We start from the raw sequence: 18,938 nt of genomic DNA on the forward strand, positions 1-18,938 counted from the left end.
TAAGACTTAAAACCAAAGTTGACTTATTCTCTTCTTCTACCTCCTCATTAATGGAAAGAAGCTGAAAGTAGGAAAACTTGATGTGATCAAATGGACATTTCAAATATAGGAAAATATGCAATGATTTAAAGTAGTGCGATATTAAGCACTGCATCAAGAAAATATAAAGCAGAGGCTGGGGATTTAGCTCAGTGGTTCCGCCACCTGCCTCACAAGCGCAAGGTCCCGAGGTTCAATCCCCAGCACCAAAAATAAAATAAAATAAAATATAAAGCACAAGGCTCTCCTGATTTATTGATTTCATACTACCAAGTAATCTGTAAACAACAACTCTTGCACCATCTGGAATATTCAATTCCTGGACATGTTTGTGATTCAGGCTTCACAAACCTCTCTTTACTCACCCACACGCCACATACTGTCCATTCCTTGATGTAGCAATGCTTAATCCACGTAAACTGCCTTCATCAACAAATCTATTAAGGCACTTCCTAGAGTTCACGTCCCAAACATAAACTTCCCCATCCCCTGAATGAAAGAGCCAAAGGAGGGTTAGGTTAGTTTTGCTTTAAACATGAAATGCAAGTGAAATGACCATTCTTAGTCCCCCTTTAATAGCATAAATAGTTACTATAATCTTTCTGGTTCTAGAACACTGGATAAAATGTCTTGTACAGACTCATGTACATAGAAGGTGCATCTGTCAGTCATCATCAGGTTTAGACTGAAAGAAATCAGAAAGCCTTAGTCTGAGTTGAGCTTTTAGAAAAAGCTTCTATAGTCTACTCATAAATGACCAAAGTAAAAATGCGAAAGGAAAAAAGCCATCTATCAACAGCCCTAAGAGTACCTAATACGTAAGGCCAGGTGACTCCGACACCAAGTTTTTGATAATAAAGAATGAACTGATCCAAATCACAAAGAATTTATAATTTAATTAACACACATACAGTTTCTACTGCTGAGCCATTTCAATAATAACAAATGCTAAACATGACCAAGAAATAATTTAGAGGTAGAATTATGTGGACAAGAGAAAAGAAGATATTAAATATGAGGAGACAACATTTATTTCCCCGACAGACTGGCCATCTGATCACCAAAGTCACTCCTTACTCCTTCCTCTCTCCTACAGCACTCAGCACCGACGATCACCATTCCCCACACTACTGCCCAAGTCCAGAATGACCCTATGTCACCCCTTCCTTTCCTGCGGACTGTTCCACGGACCACCCTTCCCCATGTAGTCCCATTCTCCCAGTGAGAACTCAATGAATTTCACTGTTTCAACCATTTCCTTGAAAAAAACTTCCTAGGCTAGAGTGAGAGTGCAAGTCGTGTTAGTCAGCCTTTCACTATTACTAGTCAGGAAATGAGAAAGCAAATGGCAACAAAATGAATCAAAGGCTACATCTGGTACGTCACAATGTGTTCAGCCACCTCCTCTTGAGGAACATCTGGACTGTTTCCAGTTTTTTGCTATTACTAATAAAAGTGCTATAAACACTCAAAAATACGTAATTAACTTTAAAAATAAAACCAAACCTGATATTCTTAATAATATAAGAGAAGTGACAGGCCATTTTTGGTTAAATCTGAAACACACCCACACATCCAAAGTGTCTCTCATATAATTCACTTACCAGAATAGGTGTATATTTTCTTGCTATCCGAAGTGAATGTGGATGCTGAAACCCTTCCATTAATCTTCATGCTTCCAATCAGCTCTTTGGTCTAGAAGAGTCAATGATTAGGTGGCATGGGAAGAACCACACTGTGTAGAATCAAAACAATCTGGTGCTTTACAGTCCACCACCTACTTGACTCTATTGCTCTCTGCTCCAAAGTCTCCCACACCTGCCCACAACTTCTCCCCAAGTCCCAGTAAGCGCCTCTCCTTGAGATGCAGGACTAAGGACAACTCAGTTAAGGGTCAGGATTGTCCCACACTTGGTCTAACTGGAGAAGGACAAAGAACAACTAATAAGTCACCTTCATTGACAGCAAATGAGAATAGCCAGCAATGCCGTTGATAAGCAAGAAGGACCCATCTGGGGAGAGTTCAAAGCTCCTCACTATTCTTTCTTTCAAACCTAGGAAAGGACATGAATCAATTAAAAAGGCTTCATATGGTTTTCAATAGAGCTACATTCTAACAACTGAGCCACTCACCTTCTAAATGTTTGAATACCGCAATTTAAAGGCCCAGCCTGAGACTCAGCAAACCTGATCTCAGGCACCAAACATAAGGCCAGCGGCGTAGTCAGTGTGCAGGCCCTGGATCCAACTCCCAGGACCAGAAACAAAGGGAGGGAGGGAGGGAGTGAGCACAGCAACTCTTTATCCCTTGCTGGTCAGCATTCACCATGGTCACTGCAGGCCAGAGATCCAGCACTCCAAACAGTAAACACATCAACAAATTTCCCAAATTGCATGCCACTGATCAACTAAAGGGTAAGTTATACAAGTTCAGGGCTGGGGATTTAGCTCAATGGTTCTGCCGCCTGCCTCGCAAGCACAAGGTCCAGAGTTCGATCCCTGGTACCAAAAAAAAAAAAAAAAGTTATACAAATTCATTACCAGAAGGGAAATGCACTGCCACTTGAGACAGCCATTAAAAAAAAAAAAGTAAGCTGTTGGTTTGCCATTTACTTCTATTATATAGAAATATAATGTTTAGGGCCGGGGATTTAGCTCAGTGGTTTTGCTGCTTGCTGTGCAAGCGCAAGGACCCGAGTTCGATCCCCAGTACTAAACAAAAGAAATATAATATTTAACTTTGTGTGTCAAAAAAATTCAACATGTGCTCATCTCAATGTACTCAAGAACTGACTAGTAGCTAGGCGTGGTGGCATATGCCTGTAATCCCAGAACTTGGGAGGCTAAGGAAAGAGGACCGCTGTGAGTTTGAGGCCAGCCTGGGCTATACAGTGAGCTCAAGGCTGGCCCAAACTACATAGCAAAACCCTGTCTCAAAAAACAAAAACAAACAAAAATCAAAGAACTGATTAGTTTCCAAAGATGGTATTCACATAACCAAGTCACACACAGGGATATGTCTCTTTTTCCATGCCTGAAAGGTTCACACTGATTATATCGGAACACTCAGAGAGCTAAGTTACTCACTAAAAAGTTGCCTAATGGAAAGGAGACATAAGAATGGGTAGAACTTTTTTTTTGGTACCAAGGATCAAACTTGGGACCTTGAACTTGCGGGGCAGGGGGCAGCACCACTGAGGTAAATCCCCAGCCCAAGAATGGGGAGAAATTAAACCAGCCACATCCCTGGAATTCCAGCACTCAGGAGGCTGAGGCAGGAAGATTGCCACAAGTTTGAGGCCAGCCAGCCCGGGCTACACAGTGAGCTAATGGCCAGCCTGAATTATATAGCAACAGCCCGTTTTTTAAAAAAGAATGGATACAACTGGCTGTCTCTAGGAAAAGGGTGAAGGTGGCCAGTCAGATGGAGCAGATCAGCCTTTTCACTACCCACCATTTGTACATAAGGCATTTTTGTACAGTGTAAATGTACTGCCTCGTCAAAAAAAATTTTTTAATTTAGGTTGCTAAGTGAAAATATTGACTAGACAAAAAGGTTTTAGAAAAATGTAACTGCCTTGTCCCCACCAGGAAAACGCTGGTTAAGGCTTCTATAGACCATCTCTAATCCCAGATTGTGGAAACCTGACCGGTTAGTAGAATACACCATTTGCACCAGTTCTGCACTCTTCACACACTGTTTACATCAGTTCAGCATTTCTTCATTTTTCCATTTATGACAACCAAGAGTTTACATACATATCAGGCTTGCATGTCCTAACTAGCCAGCAATTTCCCCCTTAGTCTAATGTCCTCAATTAACATCTATTATTAACATTATCACCAAGCTGTGCACCAAAGAAACAGAAGGGAAACATCAGGAAGGAAAGATGAATGCCAAGTCTCAACATCAACTGGTGACCTGATCACGATGCCTGCCACCAGGCTGACCCAGGGTAAAGACAACCAACTATCTTAGCCAACGCCTCAGGTACTTCCTCTCCAGAAGGGACGCAAGACAAAGAAAGACCAAAGTTCATTCCCTTTTTGCTTCTGAGACAGGGTCTAGCTGTATAGTTCAGGCTGGCTTTGAACTCCCAGCGATCCTCCCACTTCAGCTTCCCTCCTACCTCAGCATCCTGAGTGCTGGGATTACAGGTATGTGCCACCACACTCGGCCAAATCCATTCCTTTTGATTAGTCAAAAATGTAAAAATACTAACTACTACATACTGTTGTGTATTTCAACATGAGATGGTTTACAGCCTTGCAATAAAATGTGGTCCACAGAGCAGCAGCATGTCGTAGGAGCCGGTGGATGCGCAAAGTCAGACATGCTTCTGACCTACAGGATGTTAATTAGCACCAGGGACACCCCACTCCCCTGACAGCTAATTCATAAGCACATTAACTTCTGGGAAGCCCTGGCTTGAACCACAGTTAGATAAACCAAGAACTTACTTGGAAAAGATCATGAGAGATGTCAGAGAACACAGGAAAGGGAAGACTGAAAATGCTGCAGATAAATACCATAAATGCTTCTCAAGCTGGCCTCCGTCACACTCACGCACTAGCAGGAATATGGCTAGAGCCTGCTACAGTACTCTTGTCCTTTTACAGTCACACACCTGCAGTTTAACAAGGAGCCCACCAGTGAGCTGTGGCCTGCGCCAAGATTCACATTAACCCAGCCAGCCTCATTCCAATGGCTTTGGTCCCCCAAAGAACCATAAAGTGTCACTGTATTTTGTGTAACATGGGTAGGGAAACACAGGGAAGGGATAGAAAAGGTAGAGGATAAATAAATCTTCACCTGATAGAAAAGAGACCTTTCTTTAAAATATATTAAATTCCTCCAAAAGTAGTGCTTTATTTCTTTCAAGTATAAGTTAAAGTTTATTATAAGAACACCAGAATTAAAAAGTATCTATTAGAGAGGAGAAACAATCAATCCAAGCAGGTGGAACTCAGGTCTTCTAGCTCCCTGACTCATCCCCTTTCTGCTGCCTCAACTGCTAGTGTTATAGCTAAGTATCTGCATAACTGTTTCTTGGAACTAAGAGAGTATGTGCAAATATATGATCTTTCCATAAGCACGCAATAAGAAAATTCACTGCTTCATTCAAACATATTTCATTTGCCGGGGATTTAGCTCAGTGGTGCTGTACCTGCCTTGCAACCACAAGGTCCTGCATTTGATCCCCAGTACATAAAAAAAAACAACACATTTCATTCAACACAATCACATCTTCTGAATGCTGTAACTAAGAATCCTCAGTGGGGGGGGATCCTCTGGGGTGAAAAAAGTGCTTATAAGCATGGTTACATGAACCAGTGGTGGCAAACCTATGGCACGTGTGCCACACAGGGCGCTGTCTGTTATCAATGAAAGCTCTAAAAGGTTCAGTGTTACTGACATGAACTCAGGCTGGGGGGGGACAGGGAATGACGGACATGTGTTCAATGGAAATCTTACCTCTCACTTGATGCACAGGAATTAACTTCCCAGCTAGCATATCATAGACGTAAAGAACCTTGCTGTGAGTGCTCGTAGCTAAAACCTGTTCTCCATTAACACTAAAACAAGCCTTAAAGATTGGAAACCTTTCCAAATAGATGCTCTGGATTTTAGGATTTGTTTTGCCATCAACCTATAAGAAGTACAAATGGTTTCTTTCAGTCATTTCCATGAGCCCTTATTCTGGCAGTAAACATGTTTCACTCCAAGTGTTTATCTAAAAATGCATACCTGAAACAGTGAAAAGGCATTATCTAAGCCAGCAACCATCACAACCTGGGCACAGGGATGGAACTGGACTGATGAGATCTGAGCAGTGGTCGGTCGCTCAGCATTGGCATGCTGGCAGTTCTTCATCTATGGAAAACAGAGTTGGAAGCCGATCAGTTTAAATGGATCCACATCATTCAGAGCATTAAGAAAAACTATGTAAAAACATACAGACACACAAAAAAATTATGGACGCTAACAGAAGAACTGGAATGGTAACTACCCAAGAGTATAGCTCTGGCAGCAGCTAGCAAGTCCCTTTACAACACTAGAATCCATCTTTAAGATCTTGCAAATGAAGGGACTAAAGCATTAAGGTCCTTTCTAGGTCTACAAGGCTAAATTTACTAAGCATTCTTAGGGCACCAGAATACTTATTTCCCTAAGTGCCATCCAGGTGGGTTAGGAGACTCACATCTGGGAGAATCCTACTCCTCCTCTAGGGTCTCTTCATTGACAGCCAAGTACAAGAGGCACTGTGTAGCTGTCCCCACACCTGTAAGGATGGCACAAGTTGCTTACAGTCTCCCAGGCACATCGCTGCTAGTTTAAAGTGATGACGACATCATGTATACTTGGAATATTTTCAGTTATTTCTTTTGTTTTTATAGGTTTTCCACCTACATTAAACTAGCAAATAAGCATTATATGTATGTTTTCTTTGAAACTATTGAAATTAAATTTTTATGTGGACCACATTTTCAATGCAGGTGAATTTACCCTACGAGGCACTGAAAGAAATGTCCTCAGGAGAGGGCAGGAAGGACGGAGACAATCACTGTCTCCTAATAATTTACCATAATAGTTCTCCTGCCCCATCAAAATACACATGCCATTTTATAGCAGAGGAAGAGATCTGTTACCTTGATAAGTATTTAAGGGAAGCAGTGTGCTGGGCAGGCACTTGGTTACCACAATGAACCAGCTAGACACAGTGATGAGTTAGAAAGCAGACAGTACAGCTCACTTTAGATAAAGTCCTTTCTAAGGTGCCTTTTGAACAAGAAATAATGAGCTAGCCACTACCAGTGCTTGAAGGACAGACACGCAGAAGAGCAAGGGCAGTGGTTCAGAGGCAAGCAAGGACCCAGCATGTTCAAGAAAAAGAAAGCCTGCATAGCCTGAGCAGGGAAGAGAAAAGAAGTCTGAGATGAAGCAGAGGATGTGGGTAGAAGGCAGCTCATCAAAAACACTGCAGACTACGATACAAATTCAAAAGATTTTAAAAAGTAATGAAAAGTGACCTGGCCAGGGGTGGTAGAGCACAACTGTAATCCCACACTCGGGAGGCTGAGGCAGGAGGATTGCTGTGAGTTCAAGGCCAGCCTGGGCTACATAGTGAGACCCTGTCTCAAAAAGAAAGAAAAGAAAGAAAGAAAAGAAAGGAAGGAAGGAAGGAAGGAAGGAAGGAAGGAAGGAAGGAAAGAAAGAAAGAAAGAAAGAAAGAAAGAAAGAAAGAAAGAAAGAAAGAAAGAAAGAAAGAAAGAGAAAAGTGACCTGACCTGCTATTTTATTTCTAAAATCTCTCTTTGGCCACTGATCACAGAGCCACTACCACAGGCCAGGGAGAAATGACGAGCGCACCGGCAAGGCTGCTGCCAATGGCAGTGAAACCCAGTGATAGTCCTGGAATGAACACCTCTCCGTTATTTTCCCAAAAGGTAAGAGAAACACAGGCACTTAACTAAGGCAAAATAATAGCGAGCACATTTAACCCCACACAAATCAGGAAATCTATGTATCTGTAACTGGGAAGCAGACTGGACTCAAGGTAAGTAACTGGATAGATCTCAACCCCACTGATTCTCACCTTCAAGATTCCTCGTGGAAGAGAAGCTGATGTGGACAGGAAATTCCCAGTCCTTTGCAACAAATCATCTTCATCCTCTTCACTTTCATCTAAGTCAAACAAACCCACAGGCTGATCTTTAGAATCAAGGAAATAGGCCTTTACCTACCCCAAACTTCCAAAATTTCAATGTCAAATCTCCTCCCAGCCACCCAACCTTTGGTGAAAGCAAAACAACAAAATATATTTTAAATATATTTAAAAGGAAGATGACATGGCAATTGCGTAAAGTTAAAAATCAAAGCTTAACTCTGGAAAGAAAGACGAACACACACACACGGTTGGTGACTAATGATGAAGTAAAATAAAATTCAAATAAAGCCAGCCATTTCATTTAAAAAGAACTAATTCTGGGGCTGGGGATTTAGCTCAGCGGTGCCACCACCTGCCTCGCAATTGAAAGGTCCCAAGTTCGATCCCCAGTACCAAAAAAATAAAAAATAAAAAGCCAATTCATAATTATTGCAAAATTACCAATAGGGTGGACAAAGATATCTAGCTTAACACACATGACAAAGAACTAGAACTTCAGCTGACTGAAAGAGCAGTGTCGGCAAACTATATATCAAGACTTCAAAGAGCTGAAAGGGCTGCTTTTCCCCTGGACATGACAGATGATTCCCGTAGGAGCAGCTCAGAAGCTGAGCAGCCTTTGTAGGACACTTGTGGGACTATGAAGGCAAGATCCAGCACTATAAAGCTACCTAGGTTTCTCAAGGGGTCAGGTTAAGCCACCAGGCTTTGGACTGAGACTCCAAAATGCTACAGGTAGGATTAAAGATAAAATAAATTATAAGATAATCTTCCAAAAACTGAAACCCAGCTCTGAATTTCACAATTTCTCATTGGGATAAGACACTCTGGAATTTCTAGTTCCCCTGCCCAGCACCCTACCCGAACAAACAAACCATCACCCTAGATACAATTAATCCATATTACTTTTCATATACAATGTCCAGCACTGCATGAAACAGAAAAAGACAAATACTGATGAAATAAATTAACTGAAACCCAAAAGGAAAAACAAACAATCCCTACAGGAGTAGTGGAATTATATCAGATACAGACTTTAAGAACACCATTTATTATGTGAAAGAATAATTAAACACAAGATTCAGAACTGAGCCAAAGAAGCAGAATACTAAAAGGAGAACCAAATGTACACTCTAAAAACTGAAAAAATATAGTAATTAAAATGTAGCCCCCAGTGCATGATTTTAACAATATATCAAAATTAGGTGGAGAATCGGTGATCTAGAAAATGGAACAGAAAAAAAATATCTAAAGTATAGAAAAAAAAGAACAGAAAACACAAAATACAGTGAAAACATTTAACAAACATGTAAATTGGTATGCTAGAAAGAAAGGAAGACTAAAACAGAAACAATATTTAACAAGATAAAAGCAAAAATTAACAAAGATGCCAAGTCACACTGAAAAGCACCACCAATCTTAAGAATGCAAAGCAAGCCAGAGACTAGAGGGGTGAGGCCAGGGGATCAATTAAAACAACATTAACAACAAAAGAATCCACACTGCTCATCTGTGGAGGTGTACCATGCCAGTTCTGTGGTTCTGTTTAAAAGAGAACACTCCCCTCTACAAGAAACACAATGAAGAATTAACGGATAGAAACTCATTGAAGACCACTGTGAGGCTGGGTTCTCATCCTCATTCTGCCAATCAGTGTACTCTGGGCAAGTCACTTCATCTCTCTAAAGCACTCTCATCTGTAAATTTGAAGATATAGCTGGGCATGGTGGCACACACCTATAATCCCAGCAACGGGAGGGAGGCTGAGACAGGAGGATCATTCCAAGTTCGAGGCCAGCCTGAACTACACGTTGAGTTCAAGGCCAGCCTTAACTCCGTAACGAGACCCCGTCCCAAACTCTCATACACAGACAAAAAATGAAGCTACAGACTAGCATATCCCAGGTGGTAGCAGACTCATGAACTGTTGACTTAGCCATTTCCTTTTTCTTCTGGGCACAAAGCCAGCCTACACTTCCCAGCATCACCTGTAGTTAATGTGGGCTCATGATTGAGCTCTTTCCAATAAGATGGAGGCCAAAGTATCATAAACCACTTGCAGGTGAGGCCAATAGCAACCTCCTGTGGGTAAGGCCCTCTTCTCCTATCATCCAACTGATGCCAACATCTTGGGCAACTTTGGAAGACAACCCAAGGATCCCTGAAGTAAAGCATCACCTTCCCACCAGCCCAGCTTACATGAATAAGAAAATAGCCAGGGGCCTGGGATTTAGCTCAGTGGTTCCAGGGCGCCTGACTCACAACCGCAAGGTCCCGAGTTTGATCCCCAGTACCAAAAAACTAATTAATAATAATAATGAAAATAAAATAACTTCTACATGATTAAGCCCCTGGAGCTAGGGCAGTTTTCTGTGTCAACAGGACCTTAACTGTAATTACATGGATCTAAAATGTGGGGTTCTGGGCCGGGGATTTAGCTCAGTGGTGCTGCTGCCTGCTTCACAAGCACAAGGTCCTGAGTTCGATCCCCAGTACCAAAAATAAATAAATAAATAAATGAAATGTAGGGTTCTATAAACACAGCATTCTAAAATGAGTAACTTATACTTCACACAAGACGGCAGACTGGTGACTTAAGCTCTAAAAGCTACTCGAGGGCTGAGGTAAGAGGACAGAAAGTTTGAGGCCATGTCAAAAAAACCATTTTTAACAACAGAAATAATAAAAAAAAATTTAATTTAGAAAAAAAGGAATAAAAATGATATAATTTTGTGCATGAAATAAGAGTTCACGAAGTACAACTTTTCACTTCAAGTGTAATGTTGGTGCTCAAAAAATTTCAGAATCTGGAGCATTTCACATGTTGGATTGATTAGGTACGCTCAATTGGTATTAAATAAGCCATTCATTATTTAAAAGCTTCCCTCAGAGAAATGGTAAACTGAAAAACATTTTTTAAAAATTTGAAACACTAAGTCGTCAGGAGCCTAAGAAAACAAAGAACAAGCAAAGGGACGTATTTACTAACTTAAACATTCGCACCACCGACACTCACCATCTGAAGATGTTTTCCGCTTACTCGTCTCTGCCCAGGCAGGCACTCCCCCCATGGCATGCTGGAATCTGAGCAAAAACATTTTAAGAAGTTGTGATAAGCACTGTATGTTCACAGAGCTTGATACATTTAAAAACAGGTTAGAGCACTCTTCAGAGTATGAACAGAAATGTCTTCCAGAGAAGTTAGTACCGTTCCAAACAGAAGCTGCCTTGACTCACATGGACTAATGCCAAACAGCCCATACTAGAAACTTCCATGCACCTCTGCCACCTGCCCTAGCCTCAGACCAGGACACCTGGGTACATGTCTGTTAGTTTACACCTAGGACCATGGCTGTCTTATTTGCGCACATTAACGCATCTGAGAAGTTAGGACTAAATAAAGTCTCTATGGTTATAATCCAATGCCATAATACACACAATACATAATAGAACACCTATGGAAAAAAAACAACCAGGTTGGTAAGAATATACAGAACTTCATTCACCATGTATCATGTGAATAAAATGGGAGCATTTTACTCTGGAAAAAGTAAATTTTAAAACAAACACCATAGGTGAGTACAGTGGTGCTGGTAATCCCAACTACTTGGGAGGCTAAGGCAGGAGGAGTACAAGTTCAAAGCCAGACTGAGCAACTCAGCAAGACCTTCTTTCAAAACAAAGAGGGCCGAGGATGTAGCTCAGTGATAAGAGCACTTGCCTAGGGCCAGGGATTTAGCTCAGTGGTTGCTCAGCCTGCTGCACAAGCACTAGGACCCAGTTTGATAAACGGTAGCAAAAAAAAGAGCACTTGCTTAGCAGGCACAAGGCCTAGGTTTGAGCCTCAGTACCACCAAGAGGGAGGGGGTGGAGCATATGTGTTCTAAAGGACTGGTAGCTGGAAGAGGACAAAGAGCTATTGTAAATTTTTAACATAGAAGTGCAAACTGGCCTACCAAACTAAGCCATTAGCCATACACAACCAGAAAACTGGACAAAATATGTGAAACAATTATTCTCAAAAATTAGACAACGGCCAGCACAGGACTATAATCCTTGAGACAAAAGAAATGAACATGCACCCTATCACCATCAGGAACTTTCCCTGACAGCATTTCTAAAGCCCTGACACAAAACCAAGAAAAAGAACAGACATACAAGAAGGTACACTGTAGAGAAGGGAGAGAAAGAGCTCCAGAAACCTGCAGAAAAACAGATGACAAATCTGCTGAACGTTTAGCTAGACATCCTGGGATGAGACTCCATGAGGTCAGGAAAAGAACTATGAGAGGAACTGTGAGACTCACAGTGCCAAAGCCCCAACATTTGAGTTCCAACCAGTAGAAAGGAAAAGTCCTTACTGAACAGTCAGGGCAACCAGCTGAGGCCCCAGAACGCTCAAAACTTAGCAGAGGAGCTAAATCAACCTAAAGTACTACACTACAGACCTGCTATTAGTCTTTAAAGGATCAAACTGATTCAAGTCAACTGACTGCCAAGACAAAACACCAGGAGCAGTACTGCCCAGAATTAGATCAAATTACTAGACATGCATAAAAGCAGAAAAACATGAACTTGTAACAGAAAAAAAAGTCAGTAATAGCAGAAATTACAAACATGACAGACAGATTAGCACAAAAGAACTTTATGTAACTAACAAGTCGATCTAAGTACTTAAAGATAGTGTGGACATAATAAATGGGGAAACAAACTAAAACAAAAAGGTTTCAAGGTGAAAAGATCCTCTAAAGCTGAAAATTACACCTGAAATAAAAAATTCACCAAATAGTTTTAACTGATATACCAACTTTATATTTTATGATTTCATTTATATAACATTTTGTAAAAGGCAAACCTCCAAGGACAGGACATAGATTATTGGTTGTTAGAGACTAAAAGGGGTAGAAAGAGGAAAGGTGACTACAGAAGGGGTATACTACACTTTTAGAAGTACAGTAACAGCAATGCTCTATATCTTGTCTCCCTATCTTGATTATGGTGCTGACGATATATATGTAACATTAACAGTATGACACTTAAAAGGTGGATTTCACTGTGTATAAATTATCCTTCAGTAAACCCACTTAAAATAAAATGTAGAATCCATGAGGCCCTGAATTCAATTCTCAACACAAAAAAAAAAAAAAAAGGAAAAAAGGATAGTGATATGAATCTCTACAAACGTAGAAAATGTAAAAATGTACAAAAACTCGAGCCAGGATTTGGCTCAGTGGTGCCACCGCCTGCCACACAACCCCAAGGCCCTGAGCTCGATTCCCGGTACCAAAAAAAGAAAAAAGAAAAACTTAAACATTTTAAAATTTTTTTTTTAGTTTAAATTGGAAATGTAAACATAAAAATCATTCTTTTAAAGCAGGCATATGTTTTCTCAATCTATTCAAATTTTAAAGAGGTCAAAAGGCCAGCCTGGGTATATATACATAGTGAGTTCAAGGCCAGCCTGAACTACACAGGGAGACCCTGTCTCAAAAAACAAACAAAACGGGCTGGGGATTTAGCTCAGTGGTTCTGCTGCCTGCCTCGAAAGCCCAAGAACCCAAGTTCCATCTCCATACCAAAAACAAACAAACAAAGAAAACAAAATAATGTAAAAGTAATCAGATTGGAGATGGAGAAAATGGGAAGTGAATGATTAATGCATTAGGACCTTCTTTTGGGGTGATGAAAATGTTTTGGAAAAATTGAAGAGGTCACTGCACAACACTGTGAATGTACTAAATGCTCCTAAATTGTAACACTTTAAAATTGTTAAAATTTTCTGGGCACGGTGGCCTACCCCTATAATCCCAGCACTCAGGAGTTCAAGGCCAGCCTGGGCTACATAGTGAGCTCAAGGTCACCCTGAACCCCACAGTGAGACCCTGACTCAAAAACCAGAAAAAAAATAAATGAAATTGTTAAGTTTACATGAATTCCATCTCAAAAAGTCAAAATTTTAGCATATGGGACATTCTTTAAGACCATAGGCCTAAACACCACTGCTGAGGGAAAAAAACTAGAAGATGGGTATACTCGACTAAATGAGATTTAAGAGATACAATGTCCAAATACCAGAAATGACCCTTATGAGAACTAGTGAAAGTAATACTGACTAGCCACTAGCTATTAACTTACTCAGATGATGACACTGTGAGTGTGAAAGAAAAACCTTACTAATCTTAAGCGATGCACACTGAGAAACCCAGGGGCACAGGGTCACATTCCCCGCGCCTTATTTCAATAGACTGGAAAACACACAGAACCCAAATGCAGAAACAAAGTATGGCAGAATGTTTAAAAAACAACAAAAATACTGAACCCAAGTGTGGCAGGTATTTTAATTGAAAACACTCATGTTATAAAATTGTATTAAAAAATGACATACTAGGGCCCAGGGATTTAGCTCAGTGGTTCCGCTGCCTGCCTTGCAAGCACAAGGGCCCGAGTTCGATCCCCAGTACCAAAAATAATGACACACTATATATAATATTGTTACTTTACACAATCACAATATTACTATCTTTGGGTATATTATTAATTATATTTGAGTGGCATCTCAAGGATTTTTTTCAAATTTTCTTTGCATTTGCTATATCCCTGCTCCCCAGCCACTGTAGCCATGTAGTCACTGTGTCGAATAGCAATGTGCCTGCTACTGGGTTAGAAATGGGACCACCCAAGAAGCTGCCACAGACAAATATGGGGCAAACCCAGGTCCACTGCTGGGAATGCACCTACCAGCCACTCACGGGAACAAGGACACTTACTCTTCTTTAAGTCTCTCCTGAAGCTTCTCTTTTGAAAGCTTACTTTCGCTGGCATTTTTCATCAGATCTTTCCGAAACCGGTTGTTTTTCATGTCAACCCTGTAAATTACAAAACAACATATACTGATTTTTTTTTTTTTAAATACTGAACGATCTTTAGGGTCATCATAAATCGGTGCTGCCTTTAGTATTCTGACAAAGCATTACCGTAATAATATAGGTCAAGACTTGTAAGACATGGTACATCACAACTGCATAATCTCCATCCTTCCTGCTGTGGAGTTTATGCTTTGGAGAGCTAATATGTCAGAAAACTCACCATGACTTACCCAGACGTGTACACTTTATGCCATTCTTCAAAATAAATCCCAGGTAATTCAAAGAATTAAATATAAAAAGAGCAAACCTGAAAATGCTATTTAAGAAAAATAAAGGTAAACACTTATGTTTCAGATAAAGGACATTTTACTGTTAACATTAAAAATGAAGGGGAGGGCTGGGGATTTAGCTCAGTGGTTCCACCGCCTGCCTCACAAGCACAAGGTCTCAAGTTTGATCCCCAGTACCAAGAAACAACAACAAAAAAACAAAAACAAAAAAAATGACATACGAGGGCCGGGAATTTAGCTCAGTGGTTCTACCACCTGCCTCACAAGCACCAGTTTGTGAGTTTGATCCCCGGTACCAAAATAAAAAAGGAGAGCCGGGGATTTAGTTCAGTGGCACTGTGGTTGCCTGGCAAGTGCAAGGTCCTGAGTTCGATCCCCAGTACCAAAAATAAAAAGCAAGAAAAGTCACAGTTTTAACTAAAATTTAAAACTATGCACAGAAAGCTGGGGAAATTTTGTATTAAATATGACATACATGGGCTGGGGATTTAGCTCAGTGGTTCCGGTGCCTGCCTCACAAGCGCAAGGTCCCAAGTTCAATCCCCGGTACCAAAAAAAAAAAAATATATATATATGACATACAACAGTCTGAAATTTTTAACATGCAAAAAACTTGACATACTAAGAAACGGTCTCCAATAAACAGAGACTTAACAGAGAAGACTTATAAGAAATACCAAGTACTAATAATATTTTCTCATTTCCCACCATTAAACTCACATAAACAAATGAATGAATGTATCTAAGAACAGACCACATCACCTCTCAAGGGCACAGGAAATTGGTAGATGCAGTCTGGCAATATTTATCAAGAGCCTCACAATTAGCGGTGCTCTAAATAATTCTCTCAAAGGATTAATTTGAAAAGCAAAACAAAAAAACTTATTCAGAAAGATGTTCATCTCAATATTAATTTATTATAAAAAATGAATCTTATAATAGCTACATAAATTACGGTTGATTCATACAACAGGCTACAACAGCTATTTAAAACTTTTGGTTTTTTTCAAGTGAGAAGAAATGGTTGCAATATAACTTTACATAAAATGGTCAAACCATTAAGTATGAAGAACATTCTCGTCTATGAAAGAACATTATACATGCTGGCTTTCTTTGTAAAGACTACTCAGTTTCAGACACTGTACGGAAAATTCCCAGCCTTCTGGTACATTTGCTACCATAGTTTTTGCTCCCTCTTCAAAAAAAAAAACAACCAGGTACATGCCAAACATGTCCAGGGTCACTCTGACAGTGGCCAACTAAGGAAGCAAGCTGGGGTCACCGCTCAGCTGGCCACACAGCCCACACTGCAGACAGGGAGCACAGCATGCCAAGGCCAAATAGAGGTCTCCCTTGGCGGAGCGATTATGAATAACCTTCCCTTTTCCATACTTCCAGAAATCCTGATCATCACATGATTACATATTTGTAGCGAGAATAATTTTAAAACCTGCAAAATTATTTTTAAAATATCCACAAGAATTCTGAAAGTTAGGCAACTTACATTTCCTCATCCTCATCTTCCTCATCCACCCAAACCGGCTTCTTTTGAGGGGAAAAATTATCTTTTGCTTCATTTTCCACTTCTGAGTCATCTGAGTCTTCATGTAACTGAACCTACAGAAAACAAACTACCTTCGAACCCTTGAGTTTTTCCCGATATCCCGGTGGCAGACTCCCTGTCTTGCAGCTAGAGGATGCTTATAGGATGATTATTTTTCTTTTTTTGCCCTCTGATGAAATAATGGGATGGAATGCTACCACAGCAAAATGCTGGAAGCAGGGGCAGCAAATGAGAGCAGAGAGCCATACTGCCAGGCGGACAGGAGAGGGAAGAGCAGTCAAGAAGAGAAAGTCAATGCCCGGAAAGGAAAAGACCGTAATGAAAGCTAAGCTGAGCGATGACGAGAGGGGCAGGAGAAATGCCGAGCTACTGGATCCAGGTACACTAGAGTCCAAGAGAACACTTGAAAATCATGTAATTCCTGTCTCAGATACCTCTTCTCCATTTTCAACCGTTCTTGCCCCCGATCTAAATTTTACACTAGCAAACCTAATTCAGACCGCAAAAATCTCCTCCAGGGCCGGGGATTTAGCTGTGGTTCCAGCGCCTGCCTCGCAAGCGCAAGGTCCCAAGTTCGATCCCCGGTACCAAAAAAAAAAAAAAATCTCCTCCAAATGATCCTGCCCATTTCTCATCCCACAAGACAGCAATGGCCCAAGATTCCTACTTGCACTACTACTGAGAAAGATCCAAAGCTCAAGCCCAGCCTGGACAACTTAGTTTCAAAATAAGGAAAATAAGAAACAAGGCTGGGGATGTAGCTCAGTGCGAGGCCCTGGGACCATTCCCCAATAGAGCAAACAAGAGGGTTTGGCAATCACCAGATTCTCGATAAATAAGCGCTGATTTAGCTAACACTGGCAGTCATTCTCAGGGAAGCTTTCCTTGGCCACCCTATCTAAACTTCACAGGCCTCCTCTACACACATTTAATTTCCCTTTCCCAAATGGTTTCTCCTTTCTTTTCAGCCCTTTTCATCAACACATTTAATTTTAGTTATCTCCTTTGCTTTCTGTCACTAATAGTGTGTTGCTTCAAGAGGACAGTTTCGTCTGCTGCTACGTCCCTTCCAGTGCCTAAAACAATGCCTAGGCATTCCTATCCTGGACGAAAACCAGTCCCAGAAAGGAGTAAGAGCACAAAACTTATAATCACGCAGGGTTTGCAGTTGCCAGGAAGTGTCTGGCTTGCAAACACCTGCAAACTGTTACACAGAGGCATTCATGATCATTCTCAAAAGCTGGCTTGCGTCGCGATCACGCGGGGAGATTGTTAAAACGCAGACTCCACAGCATTAAAGAAAGGGAGCCCTGGAATTACGAGACGGTATTGCGCAGGTGATCCAACGACCTGGCCGACACCGGGCAGAGAGAGCATAGAAGAGCCAAGGGCCTGCAGAGCTCAAGACCTGAGTTTGTGGAGCAAAGTGAGCTGAGCGCCCACTGGATCCGCTGCCCCTCTGGGGCGGAGAAAGCTCGGTCTCCGCCCTCGCAGCGAACTCGGGTCGGGCGCTGAGGTGGGTGCGCGCGGCCCCTCGACGCCCGCGCGTTCGGGGCTCCCGCCCACCTGGGCGCTCGCCGCCGCAGGTCGCCCAGGCTCCGCCCCCGCAGCCTCGCCGCCCACCGCGGGCCCCGCCCGAGCGCGCCCGGCCCGCGCCGAGGCCTCCCTCACCCGCGCGACCCGCAGCCGCTGCAGCAGCGCGTCCTCGTCGGCCTCGACGTCGCCGAAGACCAGCTCCTCCAGACACCGCTCCACGGCCGGTTTGTCCTCCTCCAGCGTCAGGCGGTGCCGCTGCCGGAGCCGTGTCTCCTCCTCTGCCGTCGCCGCCGCCACTGCGAGCGCAGCGGCCACCGCGTTCGGCCGGGCCGGTGGTATCCGCTGGGATGAAGGGGCAGCTTCTCGGGGCGGCCTGCCCGTCCCCGCTCTGGACCTCCGGTCCGGCTTCATTTGGGTCTTCAAGCCCGGTCTCGCACCAGCTCTCCGGTCCGGTTTCGTTCGGCTCCTCCGTTTGGGCGGCATCGTTGGGCTTGAGAAGAAACGCAGGCGCTCACGTGGAGCCCCACTACGCATGCGCCTGGGTGTCTCCCTCCCAGCCGCCGCCGTAGCCGAGGCCTCGAGGGGCCGGAAGGAGCCTGCGCAGCTTCTGGCCACGTGACCAATACTCACGCCCTACGTCACTCCCACTCCCCCGCCGGCCCCTCCCCGTGTGGGAGTTCCTTTGGGAGGGCCAATCTTCCGGGTGTAGGGGGCTGAGGCGTGACTGGAGTGGAAAATTTTCCCAACACAACCTCGCAGCCGCAACACATCCAAAAAGAGCGCAAGAAAGCCAGACTACGGACAGGGGTGACTGAAGGGAGACTTACACTCTTTCTTCCGACTTTTTACCCACTCAGCTTACCTCGAGCCCCAGTTATTTTTTTCCTCCCTTCGTCTTGGTACGGTCCGTAGCGTACGAGCTGCAGAGGGTCCCACGCTGGAAGACAGAGAGGAGGGTAAGTAGGGAAGTGGG

General features: G+C 42.5%; 2 protein-coding genes across 5 annotated transcripts in view; one reads left to right on the forward strand and one right to left on the reverse strand.

Moving 5' to 3' along the window:
* Positions 1-18,499, reverse strand: part of Utp18 (UTP18 small subunit processome component) — a 30,463-nt gene extending 11,964 nt beyond the window's left edge. The window contains exons 1-10 of one of the 2 annotated variants that reach the window (XM_087202612.1): positions 18,101-18,499; positions 16,370-16,482; positions 14,477-14,575; positions 10,726-10,793; positions 7,638-7,726; positions 5,789-5,914; positions 5,516-5,690; positions 1,993-2,093; positions 1,644-1,734; positions 405-528 (exon numbers count right to left, since the gene is read on the reverse strand). In XM_087202612.1, coding sequence (XP_087058738.1) covers positions 405-528; positions 1,644-1,734; positions 1,993-2,093; positions 5,516-5,690; positions 5,789-5,914; positions 7,638-7,726; positions 10,726-10,793; positions 14,477-14,575; positions 16,370-16,482; positions 18,101-18,499 — 1,385 coding nt within the window. The remainder of the gene's footprint in view (positions 1-404; positions 529-1,643; positions 1,735-1,992; positions 2,094-5,515; positions 5,691-5,788; positions 5,915-7,637; positions 7,727-10,725; positions 10,794-14,476; positions 14,576-16,369; positions 16,483-18,100) is intronic. The other variant, XM_004859756.3, reaches the window with a different exon arrangement.
* Positions 18,500-18,730: 231 nt separating this feature from the next.
* Positions 18,731-18,938, forward strand: part of Mbtd1 (mbt domain containing 1) — a 65,980-nt gene continuing 65,772 nt past the window's right edge. For all 3 annotated transcript variants that reach the window (XM_013077659.3, XM_021240115.2, XM_021240118.2), the window contains exon 1: positions 18,731-18,921. The gene's annotated coding sequence lies outside the window, so the exon portion shown is untranslated. The remainder of the gene's footprint in view (positions 18,922-18,938) is intronic.

Source organism: Heterocephalus glaber, unplaced genomic scaffold, assembly GCF_053883595.1.
Source record: "Heterocephalus glaber isolate CG9 unplaced genomic scaffold, H.glaber_assembly_v1.0 deba00001773, whole genome shotgun sequence".
Classification (NCBI taxonomy): Eukaryota; Metazoa; Chordata; class Mammalia; order Rodentia; family Bathyergidae; genus Heterocephalus; species Heterocephalus glaber.